Below are 27,303 nucleotides of genomic sequence, written 5' to 3'. Positions count from 1 at the left end.
TTTACACGGAGAGTGAAGCAAGTTCCAAACGGGCAAGCGCAGTGCACAGGGGTCATCCAGCGGCGGCAGAAGACCCCGCTGGGAGTCCGGGTCTCACCGCTTTGCTGCTCAGGGTCCTGGCCTGGGCACAGCAATCGCTGGTATCCTGGGCTCCACCAGGGCGCCCCTACCCCGCCCCACCCGGGGTCCGCGCGCGAGTGCGCGGCTCGGCCAGGGCGCCCCCGGGGGACCCGCCCGGGAGGAGCGCGGCGGCGGCGCCCGCGGCCGGTGGCGAAAGTGCTACTGCGGAAGCGCGGCCAGGGAGGCCGCGCGAAGGAGGAAGTCGGGGGAGGCGCGGGAGCCTGGGGCCTGCGGGGTCGGGCGGACGCCATGGGCCGGCTGCACTGCACACAGGACCCCGTGCCCGAGGCCGTGGGCGGCGACATGCAGCAGCTGAACCAGCTGGGCGCCCAGGTGGGCCGGGCGGCCGCGGCGCGGGGCCGAGGCGGTGCCCGGGGAGGACTGGCGGGTTAGGCCGCGGCAGGCCGCGGTGCGGGGTGATCCTGGTTGGGGGGACGGAGGGGGGCGGAGGGGAGTTAAGGGTCTCAGGCCAGTTTTGAGGGCCGGTCGATTAAGGGAGGCCTGAAGCCAAGCTGAAGGGTCCCAGGGAAACCTCGGCGGCCCAGAAATGGTACTAGGAGACTTCCGGGGGTTCTGGGGACGAGAAGAGTTTGCAGGATCCCGGAAGAGGGGCTGAGGGGAGTCTTGATGTGACCGAAAGGAGTTTAAAGTAATGCACTAAGCGCTTTGGGAGGCCGATGGAGTTTGGGAGAGCCGTGGAATTTGGTAGGTCAGGTGAGGGACTGAGATGTTTAGTAGGAAGACGGGGGTAGGGGGATCTTGGGGGAGACTGAGGAGGGTCTTAAGATCTCAAGGGGGCAGAAGCTGCCTGGAGTGGCATCTGGGGATGGGATGTGGGTGCAGGTAATGGCCAAGCCAGAGTGGCTTTGTGGGCAGGCTGGTGATGACATCCTCTCCTCATCTCCACCCCCACCCCGCAGTTAAGGGAGATACTGGTAGTCCATGGCAACCCTCTCCAGTATTCTTGCCTGGAGAATCCCCATGGACAAAGGAGCCTGGCGGGTGCTACCGACCATGGGCTCGCAGAGTCTGACACGGCTAAGCACAGCACAGCACTTGTAGTCCCCAAGGAAAGAACCATGTACCCTATACAGTGGAGGGCAAGTCCTTGATGGTAGTGGAGCTGTCAAAGGCTTTTTCTTACTCTTCAGGCTGCAGGTGCCAGCCAGTCAACCTTGAAGGCTTCCTGCCCCTGTGTTGTTTGGGATGTCCCTTTCCTACCACCAAGGCAGCCAAATTAAGCAAATTAAAATGACAGGTCTCAGGATCACTGCAAAGGTGCATCTATTCCCCCCACTGCGTTGTAACTTCCCAGGAGGTGGGGCCACTCTCTGTCATCTCAGCACCTCACAACTTGGTATTTTCTCATGAAGGAACACTAACTGTGATGGCAATCATGTTCTACGGCCATAGTGTCCAAGAGAAATAAACTACAAGCCGCAGGTCTACTTTTACATTTTCTAGTAGCCACATTTAAAAACTAAAAGAGGAAATGAATTTAATGTGCTTTCTTTAATCCATTATATCAAAGTATTATCATTTTCAATGTGTAACCCACATAAAAAAATAGTGATGAGATGTTTCACTTTTTTTTGGTATTAAGGTTTTTGATTCTAGTGTGTATTTTAAAGCACATCTCAAATTGGATTAGGTTTTTTTTTTTTTGGATTAGCCTTTTTCAAGTGCTCAATATGGTTAGTGACCATTGTACTATATAGCACAGTTTTAAGTGCTTTTATGTGTATCAAGTCACTGAGTTCTTGCAACTACCCTAGGTGTCAGGTACTATTACCATTCCCATTTTACAGATAAGAAAAAATGGTTTAGGGAAATAATTTGACCAGTTTAAGGGCACGCAGCCCTTATCAAAGCCCTTTGGGCCATTTTTCCCCCTTTTCTTGGGTGGTCAGACTTCTCTGAGTAGCCACTCTATTAGCTGGCTTTCATTAGCTGCTAGTCTGGCTATTTCTATTAGCTATTACTTATTAGCTATTAGCTATTTCTATTAGCTAGTACTTTCATTAGCTTTTTACTTGAGACCTAGGCCTCAAGGAGAAAAAGAGTCATTGTGTTAATGTGCACATCACTATTTATTGCTTATTTGATAGATGTTTATCTGAATGCCTACTATGCACCAAATAGCCGCTAAACCCAGTAAAGTTTACGAAGTCTTGATGAATGAGGCCTGTTGTGCTGGGAAAGTTGTGATCTGCTGTGGCAGGTCAGAAAATGGAGACATGGTACATTACTAAGTGAATCTGCATGTTTTCTGTGATGCTGTGATCAGTTCTAGGTAACGTGGAGCCTTGAGAGTAGGTGGGATTAAAATAATCATTTTTAGCATGGTTATCAGAGGAAATTAAGAAAAAATATAAAAAAGGAAACAAATGGTTGACAGTCTGTCACCTAGCAGCACACAAGTTTAGAAAATTCAGAGAGTACTGAAAGATACAAAGTTAAAATAAAAATGCCTATTTCTCTTGTCTCCAGAAATCATCATTTTAATAGTTTCTCATATATCTTTAAAGAAAAAAATCTGCATCTGCCATCACATTTATGGGTATCCTTTAAAAACTTTTTTTTTTTTTACAGTAAAGGCATTTTGTGATATTCCTTGAAATGGATATAGCATAATTTAACCAGTCCCCTGTTAATAGACACTTCAGTTGCTTCCAGTTTTTTATTTTTGTTTGTTGCTGTCAACAAACTGCCTTGTTTATGTCTGGGTTTACTTTTTGGGACATCTCTGAAGGGTATGCTTCATGCAGTGGAATTACTAGGTCAAAGGGTTTGATAGTTTGAAAAATTAGATATGGATTGCCAAATTGTAATCCAGAAAGTTTTCTCCAGTTTATCTTCTCAACAGTGTGCAATCACGTCTGTTACTTTCCAACCCTGGTGCCATCAGACTATTAGTTTTGAAGATCTGACAAATGAAAAATGGTATCTCCTTTTTCTGCTGATTTGCATTTCTCATCTGGAATAATCTTGGGCATCTTTTCATATGTTTAACTGGTGAGAATTCATTAAGATTTTGATTTCATGGCTAGTCCTGAGCAGGTAAGCATTCCAGGGAGAGAGAGTTATGCAGGTACAAAGGCAAAGAATGGGGAAAGTGTTTAGGGAAGATTTGTTCAACAGATACTTAACTATGCACTTACAATAATTAAGGTACTATGACCCTAAGAAGCCGGAGGAGAAACCTTCTCTGTTAAGACAGGTTTGTACTCCTTATCAAGATTGAAAATTCTAAGTGCCCCCAGGTGAGGTTCCAAGAGGGAGCCTCAGAAGTTAAGAATCTGGGTAGGTCCCTTTCTTGTTGGGAGAGTCCTGGTATCTGGGCAGGGCTTTGAAGGATAAGGAGGGTTTGGAAAAGTGGAGATAGGCGTGGGGGTTGATAACAGCCTACAGACCAGAGTAGCTCATGGGAGGAAAGGCAGGGTTGTGGTCGCACAAGAAGCTCCATCCTGAGTGTTAGGCTGAGGCCTGGAAATGAAAGAGCAGCTGGAGGCCCTCTCAGCCACCCCATTTTTTTTAAAGGCCCTAGTGGTATGGGAAACATGCTTGGCCAAAAATGTGACCGTTCCACAGATCTGTAGAAAAAAAAAAATTAAAGGAATAGAGCAAAACTCAGTTTGAGGACCCATTCTCAAACTAGTCTTGACTATTTTTGTTTTTACTCTGTCAACATTTGTGCAAGACTGATACCCAATATCATAAATATCACAGAAAGGAAAACCCTGGACCAGCAAGGCTAGAGTGTTTCTGTGGAATATCCATGGAGTTTTGAGGAAGCAGAGACTTCTAAGATACCATTAGCTGGTGGGAGTGTAAATCCATGCAACTTCTCTACAAGGCAATTTGGCAATATTTCCTCAGATTTTAAAATGCATGTATCTTAGAGAATAAACTAGTGGTTTCCAGTGGGGAGAGGGGAGTGGGGAGGGAGATAGGGACAGAAGGTTAAGAGACACAAACTATTATGTAAAAAATAAATAAGCGATCGTTAGGATGGGCTTCCCTCTTGGCTCAGTGGTAAAGAATCTGCCTGCTAATCCAGGATATATGGGTTCAATCCCGGGGTCGGCAGAATCCCCCAGGGAAGAAAACGGCAAACCAGTCCAGTATTCTTGCCTGGGAATTCCCATGAACAGAGCAACCTGGCGGGCTACAGTCCATGGGGTTGCAAAAGAGTCAGACATGACTTAGCAACTAAACAACAACAATAATTATAAGGATATAATGTACAATACAGGGAATATAGCCAACATTTTATAATAACTATAAATAGATATGACCTTTAAAATTTAGCAATTACTGTGTTGTATACTTGAAACGGATATAATATTTTACATCAGCTATACCTCAATTTTTAAAATGTATATAGGACTTCCCCAGCAGTCCAGTGGTTAAGAATGTGTTTCCACTGCAGTGGGCACAGGTTTGATCCCTCACGGGGGAACTAAGATTTCACCTGCCATATGGCATGGCATGGCCAAAAAAACAATTTTTTTAAAGCGTATCCTTTCACCTAGAATACATTTTAAGAATACATCTTATAGACATACACATACATATTTCACAAAGATGTGGGAGGATATTCATTGCAGCGTCGTTTACATAAGATCAGCATATACACACACTAATGTTCATTTCTAGGGAGCTGAATTCTGCTGTCTTAACAGTTGAATGCCATGCGGTTGTTAAAAGAACTGAGTAGATTTATATCTGCTGACATGATTGATCTCTAAAGTGTAATTGAGTGGGAGAAAAGGTGAGGTGCAGGGAGTGGGTTCAGTATGATCCCATTTATATTTAAAAGAAACTAAAGAAAAATGAAATGATGGGAAGGCCACAGGGCTGTTAGCATAATTACCTGTGGGTAGTGGGATTGAGGTGGGAGGGGGCAGGGAGAGAGTGAGACATTTTATTTTATATATTCTTTGATGCTAGCTGGGTGGGTCTTTTTTTAAAACCTTGCATGTATATTACTTTTACATTTTCAAAGACTAGTTTTATATCTTAAAATAGAATACATTTTAGAATAAAATAATACAGAGCCTTGCCAGGGGTCTGTGTAAAGTTTATATGTCATGGGAAAGGGGGCAAATGCATTTGACAGTCATATGTACAGTTTTGGAGGCTTTGAGCCGCAATATCTGCCTGTTGTCTTTTTTGTTTAAATGTTAAAGGTGGATCTAATGGCGTAGTGACTTTAATTGTGGCTGTGGTAACTGCTACACATACATACATACTAGAGGCTTGTTGAACCTCTCGTCTGACACTACTGGAGGCTTTGTGTGAGCCAGTTAGCACTGTTCTGGAAGCTGTGTATTATTACTTCTGTCTTTCTGATGGCGACTGAGACACGGTGAGGCTAAGTGACTTGCCCACGGTCACCCGGATGATCAGAAGAACAGTGATCCACATCTGGGCCTTTTAAACTCTTGTGTCGTGGTTTCCTTCACCATGCCACACACACCCTGTCCATCGAGAGAGAACATGGGAAAGGAATGGTAAATGTCCCAGTCTGTGTGAGCTGCTGTGACAAAATACCACACACTGGGTGGCTTGGACAACAGAAATTTATTCCTCAAAGTTCCAGAGGCTGGAAGTCCAAGATCAGGGTGCCCACAGATTCATTTCCTAGTGAGACCTCTCTTCCTGGCTTGCCTTCTTCACGCTGTGTCTTCATAACGTGTGCCTCACAGAAAGAGCTCTGGGGTGACTTCCTCAGAACTTCCTGGTGCTTATAAGGGCACCAGCCCTACCAGATTAGGGCCCCACCATTACGACCTCTTTTTTTTTTTTTTCTTTTTTTTTCCTCTTTTTTTTTTTAAAGAATTTTCTTAACTTTACTTCTCAAGAGGCTCTCACATAGATTTTCTTTTTTTTTTTTTTCCATTTATTTTTATTGGTTGGAGGCTAATTACTTTACAATATTGCAGTGGTGTTTTTGCCATACATTGACATGAATCAGCCATGGATTTACATGTGTTCCCCATCCCGATCCCCCCTCCCGCTTCCCTCCCCATTATGACGTCTTTTAACCTTGTCACCTCTTCACAGGTGCTGTCTCCAAATACAGTAGTATTGGGGTTCAGACTTCAACCTATGAATTTTGGGGCACACAGATATTCAGTTCTTAGTAATATAGTGCTGATAAAGAGGTTCACATGCGCAAAAGAATAAGTGACTGGCAACCCACTCCAGTATTCTTGCCTGGAGAGTTCCATGGACAAAGGAGCCTGGCGGGCTACAGTCCATGGAGTCGCAGAGTCAGACATGACTGAGTGACTATCACTCACTAAGATAATGTATAATAACGTGTTAAAATTTGCTGTTCTGTCACATACTCAACAAGATGTTTGTTGTGGGGGAGAGAAACCCAGAAAACATGGATAGACAAAACAGAAGAAAATAAAAATCACCTAAAATCTTGCCACACAGAAGCAACTGCTTTCAAAAGCAGGGCAGAGGGGCTTCCCTCTTCCCTGGTGGTCTCAGTAGTTAAGACGCCATAGTTCCAGTGCAGGGGGCTCATGTTCAATCCCTGGTCGGAGAACTAAGATCCCACATGCAGGACCCCCCTCAAAAAAATGTAAGGTAGAGAAAAAGTTCCTGTAGTATGTTACCATTTGTGAGAGTGAAAATGGGAAAAATTATATATTTGGATTGATTTATGTTTGAATAATATGTGGAAGTATAAGCAAAAAGAGCGAGTGTGTATGTGCTTAGTCGCTGAGACATGTCTGACTCTTTGCGACCCCGTGGACTGTAGCTTGACAGGCTTCTCTGTCCACAGAATTTCCCAAGCAAGATTATTGGAGTGAGTTGCCATTTCCTCCTCCAGAGAATCTTCTTGACCCAGGGATCGAACCCACATCTCTTATGTCTTCTGCATTAGAAGGTGGATTCTTTAGCACTTGAGCCACCTGGGCCTTATCAAATAAAAAGAGAAGAAAAAAAATAAAAACCTATTTCAGTGATTTTCCCTTTCAGATCTTGTTTTGGGGGAGGTGTTAGAAGGTATTTGACCCCTTGAGATTTATGTGTGAACATGTGTGCACACTCAGTCTCTCAATATGTATCTTGTAAGCATCCCAACAAAATATATGAGTTTTTCAGATAATCGAGTGGTATGGTTAGATGGACACTGGTGGTGGGTATTGTGAATATTTGTAACTTTTTTTTTTCTTTTCTTAACTGAAATATAGTTGACATAGAATATGTTAGTGTCAGGTGAACTGCATACTGACTTGACATTTGCATACATTATGAAATGATCACCATGGTAAGTCTAGTAACCATCTGTCACTATGCTAACTTTTTACAGTGTTATTGACCATATTCCTTATGCTATATATTACATCCCTATGGCTAATGTCCAAACCTCTCAATCCCCTTAGCCTGTTTCATACCCCACCCCTCTCCCCTCTGTGTCTATGAGTCTATTTTTGTTTTATTCGGGTTTTCAGATTCTATGTATGAGATCGTATGGCATTTGTCTTTCTCTGGCTTACTTCACTTAGCATAATACCCTCTAGATCCATCCAGGTTGCTGCCAGTGGCAAGATTTCATTCTTTTCATGGCTGAATAATATTCCATTGTATGTATGGAGCATATCTTTATCCATTCATCTGTTGATAGACACCTAGGTTGCTTCAGTATCTCAGCTATTGTGCCTAGTGCTGCAGTGAACATTAATGTGCTTATATCTTTTCAAATTACAAATGTTTGTAACTCTAAGATAATCAAAACTGATATCAACATCGATGTTCTCTTTACTTCTCTTTTTTTAAAAAAGATGAATTGTTTTATTTGGCATTGCTGAGTCTTTGCTGCCAAGCAGGCTTTTCTCGAGTTGTGGTGAACAGTGGCTACTTTCTCTAGTTGCAGTTTGCAGGCTTCCCATTATGGTGGCTTCTCTTGTTCTTAGGGGGCTTCAGTACTTGCAGCACATAGGCTGAGTAGTTGTGGCTCCTGGACTCTAGAGCACAGGCTCGGTAGTTGTGCATAGGCTTGGTTGCTCCGCAGCATGTGGGATCTTCCCAGTTCAAAGATCAAACCTGTGTCTCCTGCATTTGCAGGCAGACTCTTTTCCGCTGAGCCACCGTGGAAGTTCCCTTTTCTCTAAGGGGCTGTGGTTGGATGGGACGGGGAACACTGATCAGGAGTAGAATTTTCTGATGTTCTGTGTTCTTCTCTTCACAGCAATTCTCAGCCCTGACTGAAGTGCTCTTCCACTTCCTAACTGAGCCAAAAGAGGTAAAGTATCTTGTGATAAGGAGAGTTCCCAAGTGTGGGTCTGCGGTCCTGAGGTGCTTGAAGTGAAGGCCTGGTTTGTGCTGTCCCCCGCCTGCAGGTGGAAAGGTTTCTGGCTCAGCTCTCTGAATTTGCCACCACCAACCAGATCAGTCTTGGCCCCCTGAGAAGCATCGTGAAGAGCCTCCTCCTGGTTCCAAATGGTGAGTAGCCCCTCCTAGCAGCCGAGGCCAGAGACATTGTTTGAACATTCCCTCAATCCACCGAGTTGGCAGGCATGCTCTGGGCACTGAGCCAGAGCGCTTGGTAGGGAACCAGACATGGGCGGGACTGCAGTCTAGGCAGGGAAGCCAGGTAAACAGACAGCCGTGGGAGAGCATAATTGTAGTCTGCATCCCCACTTCGGTCCCCAGACTTACCTTTCCTCTACGTGGTAGGTGCAAGATTGAGAGTAAGGGTTTCTAAACTTTTATAGCAATTTGACAGTTTCTCTCTTTTTAAAATATTTTATTTTATTTTATTTTGGCTGCCTTGGGTCCGAGTTGCAGCATTCAGGAGCTTCATTTCGGCACACACTCACTAGCTGTGGTGCACGGGCTTAGTTGCTATGTGGCACCTGGGATCTTAGTTCCCCGACAGAGGATGGAACCCTCGTTCCCTGCATTGCAAGGCAGGTTCTTAACCACTGAACCATCAGGGGCAGTCCCTTGAAAAAGTTTCTTGAATCTACTAATTTTAAAAAATGGGGCTTGCATTTTTTTTTAATGTGGTAGAATATATGTAACATATAATTGACCATTGTAACCATTTGGAGCTTTTTTGTTTCCCCAGAGTGTAAACATTAATCAGTACATGTTTTGTGGCCAGTTTTGGATACATAAAGTTTTTTCTAGCAGGGTAGCATGCCTGCTAAACAAAAGTGAAGTTAAATGCAGCTCAACAAAAACCTGAACTAATGAGAGTCTCACAATCTTTTAATGATTTATTAGGGTAATCATGGCATAGAAATTTATCTGAATTTAAAATTTTTTTTTGATCCAGTTATTGGATGAGTCTCTAGCTCAGTTATCCTCACCCTTATCCTTGCTAAGACTTTAGTACATATTTTGTAAGAACAAGAACATTTTCTTTCATAACTGCAATGCAGTTACCAAAAGCAGGAAGTTTACACTGATTTAACACTTTTATCTAATCTGTGATGTGTATTCACATTTCACTAAGAGTTATTTGGGGCTTATATTTTGTAAGCGTTTTTTTCATTTCATATTTCTAGAAATTAATTTTCATTGTATGGTACAAAAATACCAGTCCATGGGAGATTGAAAATTTTTAAAATAGGTTTTTTGATGCAGATAGTTTGAGAAGCGGGGTTTGCTTTAGAGCAATTAGGGAAAGATTCTAGCCAGGAGGGAGGTGATCACAAAGGTTGAACTGCAGGGTTATCTGTCGTAGCACTGTTTATCACAGAAAAATTAGAAGCAATCCAGTTACCCAGCTGTTGAAAATTGGTGTGATGTGCTGTGGCCCAGTTTTGCAGAGGAGTATGGTGGTGGTGCTATAGTAAAGAACCTGCCAGTCCGTGCAGGAGACGTAAGAGATACAGGTTTAATCCCTGGGTCGGGAAGATCCTCTGAAGGAGGACATGGCAGCCCACTCCAGTATTCTTGCCTGGAGAACCCCATGAACAGAGGAACCTGGTGGGCTGTATAGTCCAGAGGATCACAAAGAGTTGGACACGACTGAAGCAACGTAGCACACACGCATGGTAGTGATCAAGAATTCAGTCTGAGTTGGTAGGAACTGGGTGTGAACCCCAGTCTGACCTTGATAAGTAGTGTGGCTTTGGTACCCAGTCTCTTTCAATCCCTAGCAATAACCCTCCCCCAGCAGTTGTTCCACTCCATCTAAGCTTGTTTTTGGTGTGTGCATGGGGTTGTTTTGAAGATTAATTAAGATAATATAAATAAAATGCTGAAAAAATATTAATGAATAAATGTCCACCGACTCAATGGACCTGAGTTTGAGCAAGCTCCTGGAGTTGGTGATGGACAAGGAAGCCTGGCATGCTGCAGTCCATGGGGTCGCAAAGAGTCGGACATGACTGAGCAACTGAACTGAACTGAAATAAAATGCTTAGCACAGTTCCTCAGCAAAAGGTTCTTATTTTTCATGTTATGTATTAATATTAATTTTTTTAACATGTTCTTGAGAAAAATGTAATGATATGGAAAACCTTTCACAATATTCTGTTTAGTTCTGTCTGCCACAGTCCTATTTTTGTGTAAAAAAAAAAAGAAAAGTTAACTGTGGCTCTGTCTGGGTGATAAGACTGCAGGTTATTTTACTTGTTTATTTTTAGCAAAGTATTGTCTTAAAAGTTGCTAGAATTAATTTGGCAATTTAATTAAAAGTTAATTTTATTTAAAGAGAGGTGACATTTGAGCCCAGGCTTAAAGAATGAATAAATGTTGACCTGGCTGAGAGAAGGTAAAGCAGCATCCCCAGTTTGCATATTTTAAAAATTAGTAATAAGCTGATCTTCCCAAGATCTCAGCCTAATGGTGCATTAAACGTTGGGAACTTGATTTGTTTGTACCTTCTGGTATATTCTTCGTGCAGATCCTTTTCTTTGCCCTGTCTTGTGCTCCTGAGGGTTCAGGATGTGAATTAGAAGATCCCTGAGGTTTCCAGCTGTGGAATTTTATGCTCCTCTGTTTGTGAGATTCTTGCCTTCTTTGCAGTCATGGGCAGTTAAAAGCATTAGAACCACAAGGCTGGATGGGAATTGCAGTCTTCTCTGGTGGTTCAGATGGTAAAGAATCCGCCTGTAATGTTGGAGACCTGGGTTGGATCCCTGGGTTGGGAAAATCCCCTGGAGAAGGGAAAGGCTACCCTCTCCAGTATTCTGGCCTGGAGAATTCCATGGACAGAGGAGCCTGGTGGGCTTCAGTCCGTGGGGTCATAAAGAGTCAGACACAACTGAGTGACTTTTACTTTCACATAACACAAGAATTAATTTTCATTGCAAACTTAAAACTGCAGAGCTCTGGACAGTCAAAAGGGAAATTTCCTTTTTACTCTCGTCCGACTCTTGTCTCTAGAAATAATCACAGTATAATTTTGGCATGTATCCTTTTCTATTTTTATGTACACCGACAGACAGAGCCATATATATTCATGTAGTTTTGTTTTTCATCAGTGGCGATAAACCACAGAATTGCTGTGCGGCTTGCATTTTTCCATACCTAGTATATTGTGGAGATGTCCCCACATCAACTTCATTCTTTTTTTTTATTTTTTATTTTTTTTTATTTTTATTTTTATTTTTTTTTAACTTCATTCTTTTGATGACTGCAGTGGACCTTGAACTGAATTAATCTTCTTTTACTTATACCATTTCCTATTGCTGGACATTTTAGTTCTGACCCTTCACTCTTAGAAAGTGTACTGTACCGCAGTGAACATCCTTAGGGAATCTATGTATTTAGCATGTGTGAGCATTTCTGTAGGACAGGTGTCCAGCTTATAGAACCAGGAGTTTTTATCCTCTGTATTCTCATTGTCCAGCCTAGACCTGTGGGAATGAGGAGACCTGTGAGTTGTTGTGGGCACTGACTTTTCAGGAGACCTCTGTCCGTTGTCCCTGCCTCCATTCTTTCCGGTCTTCATCATCTCTGCTCCCTGCCCCCACTCACTCCTGCCAGACTGCCTTAATTCTGTTCAGTTCTGTGCTCCAGCCCCAGTACTACCTCTGCAGAAAGTCTTCCCAAACCATCTCAATCCATGCTGACCTCCCCTTCCGCTCCACAACGGAGATAGATTCTTTTATCTGCAGCCCTTTTTGAAGCTTAATCATTTAGTCATCTGTTGATCATGCTGTTTTGTATGTATCTATCTCATGGCCCTAACAGATAGTTCCTTGAAGTCATGGGCGGGTCTGTACTACTTTCCTAAGCCGCAGTTAAAAGTAAAATGATGACATAGAACAAGAGCTTTTGATTCATGCTGGGTGACTTGAGCTGAACTTGGGAGACCCTGTGACCCTCCCAGGGGATGTTGGGTGTATCTTCTTCAAGCAGGATTGATGAGCACTGTTTATAGCAGACCGTTTTCTGTAGGTCCGGAGAACACTGAGGTGTGCTGAGTTCCAGGGACAGGCTTTGCAAGCTCACTTGGATTTGAGTCTTGGACATATCACTTTAGGTAGCTATTCGGCCTTGGACAAATCAGCCTCTTGGGACCTTGGTTTCTATTTGAAAAACGGAGTAGTAAGGGCAGTTTATGGTGATGGCTTTAGGAATAAATGAGTTAGTATCCATAAAGCACCTATACCATGCCTACTGAACTTTACATTGTTTATTTATTTATTTTTGGCTGTGCTGGGTCTTCATTGCTGTATAAGCTTCCTCTAGCTGGGGTGAGCAGGGGCTACCCTCTAGTTGCGGCATGTGGGTTTCTCATTGTCGTGGCTTCTGTGGTTGTGGAGCACAGGCTCTAGGCGCACAGGCTTCAGTAGTTTCAGCACCCAGGCTAAGTAGCTATAGTTCCCAGCTCTAGAGCACAGGCTCAGTAGTTGTGGCTCACGGGCTCAGTTGCTCCACAGCATGTGGGAACTTCCCGGACCAGGGATGAAACTGGTGTCTCGTGCACTGACAGGCAAATTCTTTACCACTGAGCCACCAGGAAAGCCCTGCATTGTTTATTGACAGTTCAGTTAGTTTCTCTTCTGTGCCTCGATGTCAAATCACCAGATAAAACATCCCTTCCCTTAATGGAGAGGATCTGAATTCTCTTGACTGTTTAATTCAATTCAGTTCAGTTCAGTTCATTCAGGCAGTCATGTCCAACTCTTTGCAACCCCACGGACTGCAGCACACCAGATTTCCTTGTCCATCACCAACTCCTGAAACTTGCTCAAACTCATGTCCTTCCAGTTGGTGATGTCATGCCCCAAAGCTTTTCAAGCTTTTCAGGTTCTAGAGTTGAAGTCTCAGGTTTGCTGAACTCCTCAGTAGCTCTCAACAATTTCTGTTTGTTTTACTCTTTTTTTTTTTTTGTTCTCATGCAATCTGCCTTTCCCCTTCCTACAGACTTCAAGAATGCTGCATTTCTGCAAAGCATCTGCTAATCATCTGAGGTAGCTTGTAAGTCTCTTGGCCTCTTCCTCATCCCTTGGCCTGATGGGGGATTATCTTCTCAGTCCCAAAGGCTGCCATCCCAGAACAAATTCTCGGCGCCTCATGCCTTGTTATGGCAGCAGCCTCTCCACTTCTGTCTCCCATCCAGATTCTAGTTTGCCCTGGAATACAGAACAGCTTGGACCCTGCTGCTCCTCTCAACTGTTTACTTTGCCTAATGGACTCTGCAGTCCTTAACTTGGCTTTCGAGGCCTTCCCCTGTCTAGTCTGAAAGTTCCCTCTTTGCCTTCTCCTTGCTGCATCCTGGTGTGGCTTGTACAGTAAGACCTCGCCGAGGTGTGGCTTGTTGGAGTTCAAGGGACCCCAAAGACCTTCCAGATCAGTCTTCCCCAAATCAGTGTTTTCATCCAGGAAAGACTTCAGTGGCCAGGCAGGGTCATAAAGTTCTGTCCCTGCACCTCCCAGCCTTGGAATCTTGGAGATTCACACACATATTAACATATCTCAGTCTCTGAAAAGCCCAGCAGTAAACTGGTTAACCTGCTTAACCAGTATCTGCAAAACAGTTAACCCTGGAACTCGTCTTTTTGGGGGCAGGAGTGAGTGGACAAGGGGAGGGTTAAGTACAAGCTTTGTAAAGTGCTGATCTAGTCTGATCTTTGCCTTGGAGATAAAGAAACAGAGCCCTAGAGAGGGGAAGTGACTTGCTTTAGATCTTATAGAAGAAAAGCTGTTGCTGCACTCTCCTTGATTAGCTCAAAGCTTGCGGGTTTTGGGGTTTTTTTTTTTTTTTAATGTTTTTCTTTTACTCTTTAGTATGTAATTCTTAAAAGCACCTGAGGGCTTCCCCGGTGGCTCAGTGGTAAAGAATCCACCTGACAATGCAGGAGACATGGGTTCGATTTCTGGTCTGGGAAGATCTCACATGCAGCGGAGCAGCTAAGCCTGTGCCCATAACTATTGAGCCTGGGCTTCAGAGCCTGGTTACTGCAGCTACTGAGCCTATGTGCCTTAGAGCCCATGCTCTGCAACAAAAGAAGCCACCACAATGAGAAGCCCACGCACTGCAACTAGAAAGAGTATCCCCTGCTTGCTGCAACTAGAGAAGAGCCCTTGCAGCAACAAAGACCCAGCACAACTAAAATAAATAAATAAATAAAAATAAGGCCATGAAGAATTGTTCTCTTAAAAAAAAAAAAAACCTGATTTCAGTCTTTATCAACTCATATCCAGATTGCTTCACCTGTGCCCTGCCTACTTCAACTCATTGCTCTCCAAACTGGATTATTTTTTAAACAAATCTCAGACATCCTATCGTTTCATTCAATTCCTAGTTATGTATCTCTAAAACATAAAGGACTTTCTCTTCCTTATCAAACCAGTATGTAATGATCATATCTAAAATTAAAATACAAAGTCAGAGTTCAAACTTCCCCATTGTCTCATCCATTTTGTTTGTAAGTGTTCTCATTAAGATCCAGATAAGGCCCCCACTTTGCATTTGGTTCCTACGCGGCCCTTGTATGCTTTACTTCACAGCTCTGAGACCTTGAGCCAAGTCATGTAGCCACTCTGAGAATCAGTTTCTTCAGGAATAAAATGGAGCAGATACTAGTAGCTCATATTGTTTCAAGAGTGGAGAAAGATGGCAATCCAGTGGTTAAACTTCGCACTTGCAGGGCAGGGGTCCCGTTCAGTCTGTGGTCAGGGAACTAAGATCCCACAAGCCGTGCAATGCAACCAAAAAAAATAAAAATAATTTTTAAAGAATTTCTTTTAAAAAAATGGAGAAAGATAATAAATGTAAAGTGCTTGCTTCAGTAGTAAGTGGTTGTAGCTATACTGCTGTTAATACTGATTGTCATTATCATTGTGAGTTGTCACCTAGAAAAGATTACAGATAACTTTGCTGTAGGGTCATAATTTAAGCTGGTTTCTACTTTAATATCTGGCCCTTGTGGGTGCCCAGTAACTGGTTGTTATTTATTCATTTATTTATTTGGCCGCGCCAGGTCTTAGTTTCGTCATGCGAAGGGATTCTCTTGTGGTGTGCAAGCTTATTTGCTCCTCAGCATGTGGAATCTTCCCAGACCAGGGATCAAATCCATGTCCCCTGGATTGCGGGAGGATTCTTAACCACTGGACCACCAGGGAAGTCTCCACGGGTTGGTGGTTTTTGTTTTTGTTTTTTAAAGAAAAAGTGATAACTCCCTTTCCCCACTCCCAAAGGAATCTATCTGGCTGGGCCAAAAAAGGAACAATCAGCATTGAACAATAGTCACAAATGGTATTTAATCAAATGCTGGACTAAGTTCCCTGGGGGTTCCCAACCTCACCCTGCTCTATTTTCTATGTGGCACTTCTCAGTAATACTCTACATGGAATAATACTCTATATAGAATCCACTGCAATGCAGGAGGCCTGGGCTTGATCCCTTGGTTGGGAAGAATCCCTGGAGAAGGGCATGGCAACCCACTCCAGTATTCTTGCCTGGAGAATCCCATGGACAGAGGAGTCCAGTGGGCTGTAGTCCAGGGGATCCGGAAGAGTCTGACATGACTGAGCAGCGACTAACACTTTCACTGTATGACTTACCTACTTGTTACCTTATTGTTACAATGTATTATATGTGTTATATCCCAAAAGATTGTGAGCCTCAGGAGGATAGAGTTCAGTTTTTCATGCATTCCAACATCCAGCTCAGTGCTGGCACATGGCAGTCTCAGGACATCTGTATACAGGGACTGTGACCTCTGTTTGCACGTGAACCTTGCAGGGCTGGATTCAGCTGGTGAGCCTTCAGGGTCAGTAATCACTGAATGAATGGGACTCACGTGCTCTCCCATCTGATTCACCAAGGCTTGGTTCTGTTCCTTGGACTTCCCTTACTACTCTGAAAAAGTTACGTAGGTTTTGGCTAGAAGAATAGTGTTTGCTAACTTTCCAGCCGTTTCCTGAAACCCTCTGCTTTGTCACCCACACTATTTGATGGCAGTGGGGGTTTGCCTAAGGCAACTGTTCCAGTGAAAAGTGGAGCTCAAGGACTTATAAACCATCCCAGATGGTTATCTGTATTTAAAGGACATTCTCAGATTTACCCTAGTGACATGTTCTAGTGACTACAGCCCTGGAGTTCAGATTTTTTCGGACTGACATGGGGTCAAGGCTGCAGCCCTGTCTTGTGCTTACAGGACAGGGACATCACCAAAGGAAAAAGCTGAAAAAGAAGCTAAGGGCTTGAGGCCTAACATGATGCAAATATGTGTATTTCTTTTTTTTTAAGATCATGTGTTTTTTTTAAAAAACATTTATTCATCTATTTGGCTGCCCTGGGTTGTAGTTGCAGCATGCAAACTCTTGGTTAAGACGTTGGATCTAGTTCCCTGACCAAGGTTTGAATCCAGGGTCGTTGCATTGGGAGTGTGAGTCTTAGCCACTGGACCACCCAGGAAATCCCTCTATGTATGTTTCTAGAGTATGGCTCCTACCTGTCTCAGGTAGGGAGGTGCCATCAGGACAGAGAACTTGCTTTGGTCCCTGCAGCTCAGTAGCCTCAGGTGTCAGTCACTGTCTGGTTGCGGCCTGGTCTTACTCCCCGACAGCATCTCAGAATGACCTGGAGTGGAAAGAGCCTGAATTTGGGGGTCAGCTGCCCCATAAGCTACTTTCTCTGCTACTTGCCTGCTGCGTGGCTCTGGGCAATAAATTTAACCTTTTTTCTTGGGGCTGGGGGGCAGGGCTTTTTTCTTTAATTATAGAGAAGCACAGGAAAGAAAACAAAAATGACTCACAGTTCTACTGCCTTCCTATTAAATAAGAAGTAACATGCAGCTAGGATGTTTTTAAATGACACCAAGGGAAAAAAGTCCCACTCAGTCCCTTTCCTCAAAGGTATCCTCTGTTTTGTGGATATTTTCACCAAAAATGTACCTTACATCTCTCAATTTAGCCATAAGATAAGCATGTAATTAAAGCTATAAGTAAGAATAGATAATATACCCTTCTTTGTTTATGCAAAAGGGACCACACTAAGCAGACTGTTCTTAGCTTTTCTTTTCTTTTAATTATATTTTGCAAATAGGCAGGTCAGGAGCTACCTTGTATAGCATTCCGTTGTACAGATTCTTTCATTCAGCATGTGTTTAATGAGTTGAGGGCCAACCAATGAACAGTGCCTGGCACTTTTTTTTAGTAACTGGGGACACAGCAGTGGGCAAAACGGACCAAGTCCTTGTTCTCAACAAACTGACTTTTGTGAGAAAATTGACAATAAATATGTAGCATGAAGTTGGGTAGTTATAAATGCCATGCAGAAAAGGATACTTGAAAATCGGTCAGGGACCCTTTCAGAGGAGGTGCAATTCAAGCAGATTCCTGAGGAAAGTGAGGAGTGAGCATGTGCAGATTTGAGGAAGCGTGTCTCTTGCAGCAGGAACTGCAAGGGTGAATGCATAGAGGTAGGAACCTGCCTAGTAAATAATGGGAAAAACTGAGTAAGCGAGGGAGAGAGCAGAGGGTTCTACAGAAGGACAGATCCACAGGGCATCGTGAGAACTTCGGGTTTTACAATGAGTGGAACAGGAGCCATTTGAGGATTTTGAGCAGAGAGGAGACACGGTCTGACTTAAGTTTTAACAAAAGCACCTTGGCGCCCAGGCTACTCGTGTGGACACACCAAAATCAGTGTACTGTTCCTGAGTTTTCGTCTCTCCTGCCCACACTGCTAAAGAGCTTCCCTCGCAGATCTGAGTGTATTGGGCGGGGGCGGGGGTGGGGGGCAGAGCTATAGTGAGCTCTTAGCAGAGCCGTTGTCAACTCTGGATTTGCCAGATCCTCTCCCCGCAAAGCTTAACCTTTCTCATCTCTAATTTCCTGGTAAATTAAAAGTTACAATGGTATTCTCCACCTTGGAGTATTTGGGGATCATCAGACAGAATGTTGGATTTGAACTGGGTATAAACTAAGGAGCGGCATGCCAAGAGTTGATTGGAGTGACTGGATGTAACAGCCTTCTTGGAGAGCTTTTATGGCCAAGGTTTCCTGGGGTCTCGCCTTTTTTTTATTTCCCTGTGGCTTCCTTGCTCAGTCTGATTTTGGAGATAAAAGGTTTCCTCCCTTTGTTGACACCGTTGATTTTGCAGGGGACAACAGCCTTTAGGATTGTTTTTCTGGAGTGGGATGGGGGTAGGGGCTCGGGTTTAGGGTGTTACTTCAGGGCCCTCCCTGGACCGTGGTAGACAACTTCTTATTCTTTGATTAGTCATCTTCTGGAGGACTAAGAAGTGGAAAATTTTAAAGCTGTTGCCAGATCGTGACTGGAGGCTGTAGCCTGCAGGTTAAAGGTTGAGAAGCCCAGATTGCTGGGAGCACTTTATTTTCAGAAAGGAGAGCCTACGAGCAGAACAAAGGAGGTGGGTGCAGGGCAGGAGTAGGAGGGTGGGGTTTCCCAGGGCTCCTGAGGGGAGGGGCTTGACAGCCCCTCCGCAAGTGACTTGGCAGCTATAGAGGCTGAACTGCTTAGTCCATCTGGGTTTGCTTCCTGAGGGCTGACCTTCTGGGGCAGGCTGTCCCGTATGAAGACAAGAATGCTCTGTAATCCGCCCTAACCGGTGCTGTGACCACTGGGCCTGCGTGGCTCCTGAGCACTTGGAGCAGCTGGTGCAGCTGAGAACAGAACACTCCATTTCCTTTCATTTTAATTCGTTAACAGTTAAAGAGGGGAATTCCCTAGTGATCCAGTGGTTAGTACTTGGCACTTTCACTAACAAGGGCCTGGGTTCCATCCCTGATCAGGGAACTAAAATCCCACAAGCCATGTGGCAAGGCCAAAAAAGAAAACGTTAAAGAGCCACGTGCATTTGGTGGTTACAGATGGCACAGTGCCAGCTTCGGGCTGTTACCCCTGTGCCCGCCTGACCTTGAACTCCCCCACTTGGCTCCAGGAGTCTGTGGCCTTATTTCCTCAGATGAGTCACCCCCTCCCCAAGTCCAGACAGTCTTTGGTTTTGTCTGTAACTTCATCTATACTTTCTGCAGGGGCCAATGCTTGTGTGGTACCTAAAGTGAAGTGGAAGTTGCTGAGTCATGTCTGACTCTTTGCAACTGTAGCATGCCAGGCTCCTCTGTCCATGGAATTCTTCAGGCAAGAATACTGGAGTGGGTTGCCTTGCCCTTCTCCAGGGATCTTCCCGACCCAGGGATTGAACCCAGATCTCCCACATTGCAGGCAGATTCTTTGCCGTTTTGAGCTATTCAGGAATCTGCCAAAAACGCACCCTAAAACATGCTGCCTTGTTCCCCCTCGTCTCCTTCCTGCCTGGCTGGACTGAGATCACGCCAGAGTGAGCTGTGTTTGTGTGTTCCCTCTGTCGTCCCTGTCATTAAAGTTGTGCCCATTAAATACTTCCTGCCAGCGGACTGATTGATTTGCCCTCTCTGACTGATTTTTCTCATCTCCCAGGTGCTTTGAAGAAGGGTCTCACAGCCGAGCAGGTCCGGGCCGACTTCATGACTCTGGGTAGGTGACCACCCCAGGTTGCTCAGGTGACAGGCCCTGCGGCCCTTCCCTGTGGTCATGTCTCCCTTCTGTTCTCTTCCAGGTCTCAGTGAGGAGAAAGCCATCTACTTTTCTGAAAAGGTATCAGGATCCCTCTTAATCAAAGTGAATTAAGATTGTTTGCTTTTATTTCCTGAAAACATACAAATGGAAAACACCGACCAAGGAAAAACCATCCATCATCATATGTCATTTCCTAGCTTCAAGTTTTTCACTTGGTTTCATGCAGAGGACATACATGCATGAAAAACTATTCTGTGCATCTAATATTTTCCCTCTGATTTGACTAAATATAAATATCATACAGTTTTTGTTCCAACCTGGATTAAATCTTGAAATAAAAGAAGATTCCCGCTGCCCCTCTCGACCTGGATCTGTGCACACAGGCCGAGCCCATGCCTCTACACTCTGCCCACTGTCTGTGTAAAGACTAAACACGCTGCGTTGGGGGCAGTATGAAGAGGGGTTTTTTTTTCCATTGTGATGACTTTGGCTTTCTGCTTTTGTTCCAGTGGAAGCAGAATGCCCCCACCCTCGCTCGATGGGCCATAGGTCAGACTCTGATGATTAACCAGCTTGTAGATATGGAATGGAAATTTGGAGGTAACCAGTTAGAGCCAGTCCTGGGTCGTTTGGGTGATGCAGGGTTGGGTGGCAGAGGCTCTCAGATGACTTCACTGAGGAAGCGGGATCCGGTCCCCTAGGGTTGTTGGGTCCAGCAGCTGCTTCTCTGTGTCACTGTCCACATTCAGCAGCTCTTTCTACCCACGGCTGTCCGTGAGTTCACTTCCTGAAAAGCAGTCTGCTGTCTTCATCCTGGCCCCCATATGTCTCCTACTTTACAACTTGCAAGATTAGGCTCTTCAGAGTTGGTCTTCAACCAGCCACTTACTATTTTTCTCTTTTGTGTCACAGTGACGTCTGGGAGCAGCGAACTAGAAAAAGTAGGAAGTATTTTTTTACAAGTAAGTCTTTTTCTGATCTCTGAAAATGGGGAGATTTTTGACTTGGTTATAAAGTATTAAATCTACATTCTACAATATTCTAATGCAATTACTCACTCAGTCGTGTCCAACTCTTTGCGACCCCATGGATTGTAGCCTGCCAGGCTCGTTTATCCTTGGGATTTCCCAGGCAAGAATACTGGAGTGGGTTGCCATTCCCTTCTCCAGGGGATCTTCCCCACCTGGGGATTGAACCTGGGTCTCCTGCATTGCAGGCAGATGCTTTACCATCTAACCCAACAAACCTACCTTGGGTTTCTTTAATATCCAATTAAGCAGATGTTCCACTGAAGTGCCTTGTGTATTTCAGAGCAATGTGGTCAGCCAAAGATGTGATTACTGACACACTTTCTTTCAGATGAATAGGATCTGGATATTGTTCTTGAAAGTTTTGATTGTTCCTGTCATCATGGGAATTGTTAGAAGTTTTGGTGTTGGACAATCTAGACTGCTCACGAGTAACTCTCAAGACACTGGATGCTTTAATGTTTCCGTGAAAGTTCAGGTTTCAGGAATTTCTTTGCCCAGTTGTCATCATTTTAATTTAAATATTTTATTTCTTTTATTCCTTTTTTGGCTCAGTTAAAGTTGGTGATTAAGAAAGGAAATCAAACTGAAAATGTATACATAGGTGAGTCCAAATTTCCATTTGAGTCTTTCCACTTTTTCTGTTTTCTTCAGTCATTTAGGCTCCTGAGTATGTATTAGTTGCTCAGTCGTGCCCGACTCATTGCGACCCCATGGACTGCAGCCCACCAGGCTCCTGTGTCCATGAGATTTTCCAGGCAAGGATACTGGAGTGGGTTTCCTTCTCCTTAGGCTCCTGAAGCCCACCACTAATCATTTTTCCATAAAAAAAAGTTATAATCGGACTGTGGAATCTCCATTCTGCCAACTTTGCTCTCCTAAATGATAAGCCATTAGCAAGTTGGAGACCCCACAGTCAATGAACTTTTTGCTAACGGGAAAGGATGGGGTAGGAATGTGAGCGAAAGTCGCTCAGTTGTGTCTGACTCTTTGCGACCCCCATGGAGTATACAGTCCATGGAATTCTCCAGTCCAGAATACTGGAGTGGGTAGCCTTTCCCTTCTCCAGGGGATCTTCCCAACCCAGGGATCGAACCCAGGTCTCCCACATTGGAGGCGAATTCTTTACCATCTGAGCCACAAGAGAAGCCCAAGAATACTGGAATGGGTAGCCTATCCCTTCTCCAGCAGATCTTCCGACCCAGGAATTAAACAGGGGTCGCCTGCATTGCAGGCAGATTCTTTTCCAACTGAGCCATCAGGGAAGCTTGAGGTAGGAATGGTGAATTTCTAAGAGCAAGAAGCTCTGGGGCTATGGGAATCACATCAACTGTCCTGAATGGCGCTCTTTCATCCCTTTGTGCTGGGGAGTTAATACCATTTTAAATCTCCTCCTCCACTTTTTTTTTTTAATGGAGCTGAGAACTTTGTGTGTTCAAGGCTTCAGTTCTTTATTATGATCAATTACCCATCCAGAACTGCTTAGAGGTATTAAGTCAAAAAATAAAAAGGAAGTCTCTGGGTGGAAATTCGTTTTCTTGGATGATTCTGTGGAGTTGGAAGCATTTACCTGAAGCCGCGTTTTCTCTCCCCAGAATTAACCTTGCCCCAGTTCTACAGCTTCCTGCACGAGATGGAGCGAGTCAAAACCAGCATGGAGTGTTTCAGCTGATTTCTGTCCCCGCCTAGCATCTCCACCTCGCCCCCTCCCTGCTCCCTCCTCCTCTTTCCCGGTGACCCGCTCTGAGAGGCTGCGTGGCCCCCAGGCCTGTGGCCTCTCCTCTGGGCCTGCCTGCCTCTTGGGAGCCCAGGTGCAAAGGTTTCTGAAAAACAAAGGACTAAATACTTAAGGAGCCGGACAGGATGACCCTGAAGAGTCTTCATGAGGCACCCTCCACCGCCTATCTCCCAGGTCACTGTTTAGATAGTCAGAAAGGTGATTGCATCTCAGATGCAGGGGAGGAAGTAAGCCAAGTCACCTCCCCTTCAAAGCTCCAGAGTACACAAATAGTCTGTTGCTCAAGATACCAACACTGACGACCTTCCCCACAAGACAGCAAGGGCTTGTTTATGACTAAGGAAGAGGTGGATTTCATGAATGACCCAAAGGGAGGTCCCAGCAGAGTTCCTACAGGAGTTTGTGGTGAGGGGGCCTTGCTGATTGGTCTTTAGTGGACACCTGTGTAAGAGTATGGGCTGGGTCTGCTCTGAAAAAAAACAGGCTTCACTTCAGGTTTTGCCCCATTGTGTGTAATGAGGCGGGCCTTTTGAGGTTATTTCAGCTTGTTTTGGTTCAAGCTGACCTTCTGTGGTGGTTAGATGAAGAATAAAAAAGGTTCTGAAGAACAGGTCTGCATCCGGTTGTCTCTATGCGTGGATTAAAGAGTCATTTGCCTTGCAGAGAACTAGTGCTCTCATCTTCAGAAATTATCTTCCTGGTTTTAGTGAGGGCCCTGGGTCTTCCATGAAATTCAATGTAGTCCCAAGTAGGCGTTTGTAAGAGCAGTTCAGGGGAAACTCAGGTCAAAAATATGAAAAGTGGAGTAGATGAATATTTTGTGTTCAGATAACTTTAGTACCAACCTGGCATGTGACTTCTCTTCCTCCTACCTCTCCCCTCCGCCTCAGAAATTTTTTAAAGTTCTGAATGGATAATACATGCCCATGATTCGAAAAATACAGTGTAAAGTAATTCCTTCTCCTGCCCATTCCCCACTTACCTAGTTTCCATCCCTGTAGGGAAGCCCTGTCTTTAGTTTATTCTGTGATCATGCATTTGCAAATGTATAGGCACAGAGTTTGACTTTTCTTCATACACAAATGGTAGCATCCTATACACACAGCATCCTGCATCTTGCTCTTTCCCACTTCATTTGGAAATCACATCAGAACAAAGAGAGCAGCCTCATTCTTTGTAACAAATGGGTGATTTATTTAACCGCTTTCCTGCTGATGGGGTATTTAGGTGCTTTCCATTCTTATGAACGATGCTACAACTGAATTTTTTTAAAGTATTTATTTTTGTTTTTCTTATTTGGCTGCACCAGGTCTTAGTTGTGGCACTAGGGATCTTTTGCGGCATGTAGGATCTATTAATAGTTCCCTGAAACCGGGGGTCAAATCTGGGTCTCCTGCATTGGGATTGTGGATTCTTAGCCAGTGGACCACCAAGGAAATCCCCTGGGTGTTTTTTTCTAATACATAAAATACCATTTTGCATGAGACGAAGTGTATTTATAAGGTAAACATGAGAGTGAAAGTGAAAGTTGCTCAGTCTCTTCTGACTCTTTGTGACCCCATGGACTATACAGTCCATGGAATTCTCCAGGTCAGAATACTGGAGTGAGTAACCGTTCCCTTCTCCAGGGAATCTTCCCAACCCAGTGATTGAACCCAGGTCTCCCACATTGCAGGTGGATTCTTTACCAGCTGAGCCACCAACGTACGGATATGGAATTGCTGGGTCAAAGAATACGTGCATTTATCAAAGAAGGTAGAAAGAATAAAGCAAAAAGCCCCTCTGTCTGGTTTCCCATTACTCAGTTACCCCACTGCCCTCCTCCCAACAGGTAACCCTGCTGTCAGTTTCTTAGCTATCCTTCCAGAGTTTCCCCTCCACACACATGCAAGCAGTAGGAATTTTAATATTTTTGTTGTTTGCACACTGTACACATTATTCTTTTTTTTTTTCACATTATTCTTAATACATCTTGAAGATCTTTCCATGTCAGTACATAAATAGACTGCATCATTTTCTGGGACTACAGCATATTCTGATATGTGGATGGGTTATAACCAGCATTTGCAATTTTGATAAATAGTGCAGGTATTAGTCAGTGTTCTCCAGAGAGCAGAACCAGCTGTGTGTGTGTGTGAGAGAGAGAGAGAGAGAGAAAGAGAAGGAGAGGATTGATTTATTTTAAGAATTGGCTCACAGGATTATGAAGGTTTGGTAAATCCAAAATCTGTAGGGTAGGCTGGCTGGCTCGAGACCCAGGGAAGAGTTGCAGATCCAGTGCAAAGGCAGTCTGCTGACAGAATTCCTTCTTGCTGGGAGGAGGCATGGGAGTCAGTCTTTGGTCTAATAAGACCTTCAACTGATCGGATGAGGCCCACCCACATTATGCAGGGGAATCTACTTTACGTCCACAAATTTAAATGTTAATCTCATCCCCAAAACACCTTTATAGAAACATCCAGAATAATGTTTGGCCAAATATCTGGGCACAGTGGCTCAGCCAAGTTAACACGCAAACCAAACCATCACAGTGGCAAACTCACCTTTTCAGTGTGTGTGTTAGTTGCTCAGTCGTGTCTGACTCCTTGCAACCCCATGGACAGTATGTATCCTGCCAGGCTCTTCTGTCCATGGAATTCTCCAGGCAAGAATGCTGGGGTGGCCTGCCATTCCCTTCTGCAGAGAGTCTTCCTGACCCAGGGTTTGAACCCAGGTCTCCTGCATTGTAGGCAGATTCTTTACAGCTGAACTACCAGGGAAGCCCTGTTCAGTTTATGGAAGATCACTGCCCACAGGTCCCAAGGAAGAGCAAGTCAGTGCCTTTGAACAGAACTTACAAATGTGTCCATGAGGTTTCGTGTGCCTGACACCATAGGAATCTAATATAAAAAGAATTCACAGAATGTCAGAACAGGAAGTTACCTAAAGTGCAATCTAATTAAATCCATTCGTATTACAGAAGGGGAAACAGACTAGAGAGTGAAATTGGTTGCTGGCCAGTGGTCTGGGCTGCCCTCTGAACCATGGGGTCTGCCTGGTTCAGAAACAGCAGAATCCTGAGAGACCTAAGAGGATCAGCCCAGCAAACTCCCCAGGGCTGGTTTGCATCTCTGTGAGACCTGAACCTGGCTCCACTGGGTGGATTCTGACCAAGGAGTTCCTGGCCCTGCCCAGTTCAGGCTCTCCTGCCCACCTGCACCGCCGCAGTGGCTTCCTGTTGGTTCCACCCCAGTTCTCAGCTTTCCAGTTTCTATAGCCTGGCCTGTCCCTGCGTGAGCATTCTCCTGGGCAAGACTCACAACCAACAGATCCAAAGGCTCATGGTTGTGCTGGGGTCCTGGATAAAGTGCGAAAGCCTGACAGTCTGGCCCTGCTTGTGTCTCCCACAGCTCCACTTCCTCTGCCTCCTGGCAAGGTCCTACACCAGAGGGTCTGGTCCACCATGAGACCATCGGCCTCTCCTGCCCTTGGGATCCAGTGCCTCCCCACACCTCTGGATATAGCATTCTTGACAGGTCTGAGGGCCTCCCCTGACGGTGCCAGGCCTCGGCTCCCTATCGCTCGGCTGCAGGGGCCAGGAGTGCGGGTCCTGGAGTCACGTCTCTCGGGTTCCTTTCCTGGCCCCTCTATTCACTGCCTGTGTGACCTCAGGCAAGCTCCTAACTGCTCAGAACCTTAGTTTCCTCTTTTTAAAATGGGCATATGGGGCTTCTTTGGTGGTCCAGTGGCTAAGACTCAGCTCCTATTGCAGGGGGCCCAGGTTCGATCCCTGGTTGGGGACCTAGATCCCATATGCAGCAACGAAGACACAGTGCAGCCAAATTAAAAAAAAATAATAAAATGGGTACAGTTCTGGGACTTCCTGGGAAGTCCAGTGGTTAAGACTCCATGCTCCCACTGCAAGGGGCATGGGTTGGATCCGTGGTCAGGGAACTAAGACCTCGCAAGGTGCCCAGCATGGCCAAAAATTTTTGAAAAATAAAATGGGTATGGTTCTTACCTTTCAACGTTATGGGACAGGCCACTTAACACAACGTCTGCTCGACTAACGGTCAGCTCTTCATTATCAAATTAATATCATTGTTTCCAGAACTCTCTTGCCCACTAGTGTGTGAACTTCTTGATAAGAAGTTTGCTTTTCAGCTCAATCATGCCAACACCTGGTATCACTCAGCTCTACTCCCTCCTACCCCTGTCTGGTAATGGGGTAACAGGCTCTGTTGTTAGTTTTTTTTCACTTATATTAGAGGGTCATTTTTATTTTATTTATTTATTTTTGGCTGCTGTGGGTCTTCATTGCTTTGTGCCGGCTTTCTCCAGTGGCACTGAGCAGGGCCAGTCTTCGTTCGTTGCCAAGCACAGGCTTCTCATTGCTGTGGCCTCTCTTGCAGCAGAGCACAGACTCTAGGTTCTCGGGCTTCAGTAGCTGTGACACACAGGCTCAGCAGTTGTGG

At 44.8% G+C, this 27,303-nt stretch overlaps 1 protein-coding gene across 2 annotated transcripts; it reads left to right on the top strand.

Annotated features, from left to right (window-relative positions):
• Nucleotides 1-287: 287 nt before the first annotated feature.
• Nucleotides 288-23,459, top strand: COMMD7 (COMM domain containing 7). Of its 2 annotated transcripts, XM_061127066.1 has the most exons (9): nucleotides 290-453; nucleotides 8,336-8,389; nucleotides 8,487-8,589; nucleotides 19,985-20,041; nucleotides 20,124-20,161; nucleotides 20,593-20,683; nucleotides 20,996-21,045; nucleotides 21,667-21,715; nucleotides 22,707-23,459. In XM_061127066.1, the coding sequence occupies exons 1-9, from the start codon at nucleotides 370-372 to the stop codon at nucleotides 22,781-22,783; spliced, it is 603 nt and encodes a 200-aa protein (XP_060983049.1). In that variant the 5' UTR covers nucleotides 290-369; the 3' UTR covers nucleotides 22,784-23,459. The 2 variants fall into 2 exon arrangements, with proteins under 2 accessions (XP_060983050.1, XP_060983049.1); XM_061127067.1 differs by lacking the exon at nucleotides 21,667-21,715 and having other exon boundaries at nucleotides 288-453; nucleotides 20,996-21,024; nucleotides 22,724-23,459.
• Nucleotides 23,460-27,303: the final 3,844 nt, after the last annotated feature.

The sequence above is a fragment of the Dama dama genome, chromosome 23 (genome assembly GCF_033118175.1).
Source record: "Dama dama isolate Ldn47 chromosome 23, ASM3311817v1, whole genome shotgun sequence".
Classification (NCBI taxonomy): Eukaryota; Metazoa; Chordata; class Mammalia; order Artiodactyla; family Cervidae; genus Dama; species Dama dama.
The sequence above is the reverse complement of the archived record's forward strand: the minus strand, read 5'-3'. Positions and strand labels throughout refer to the sequence as shown.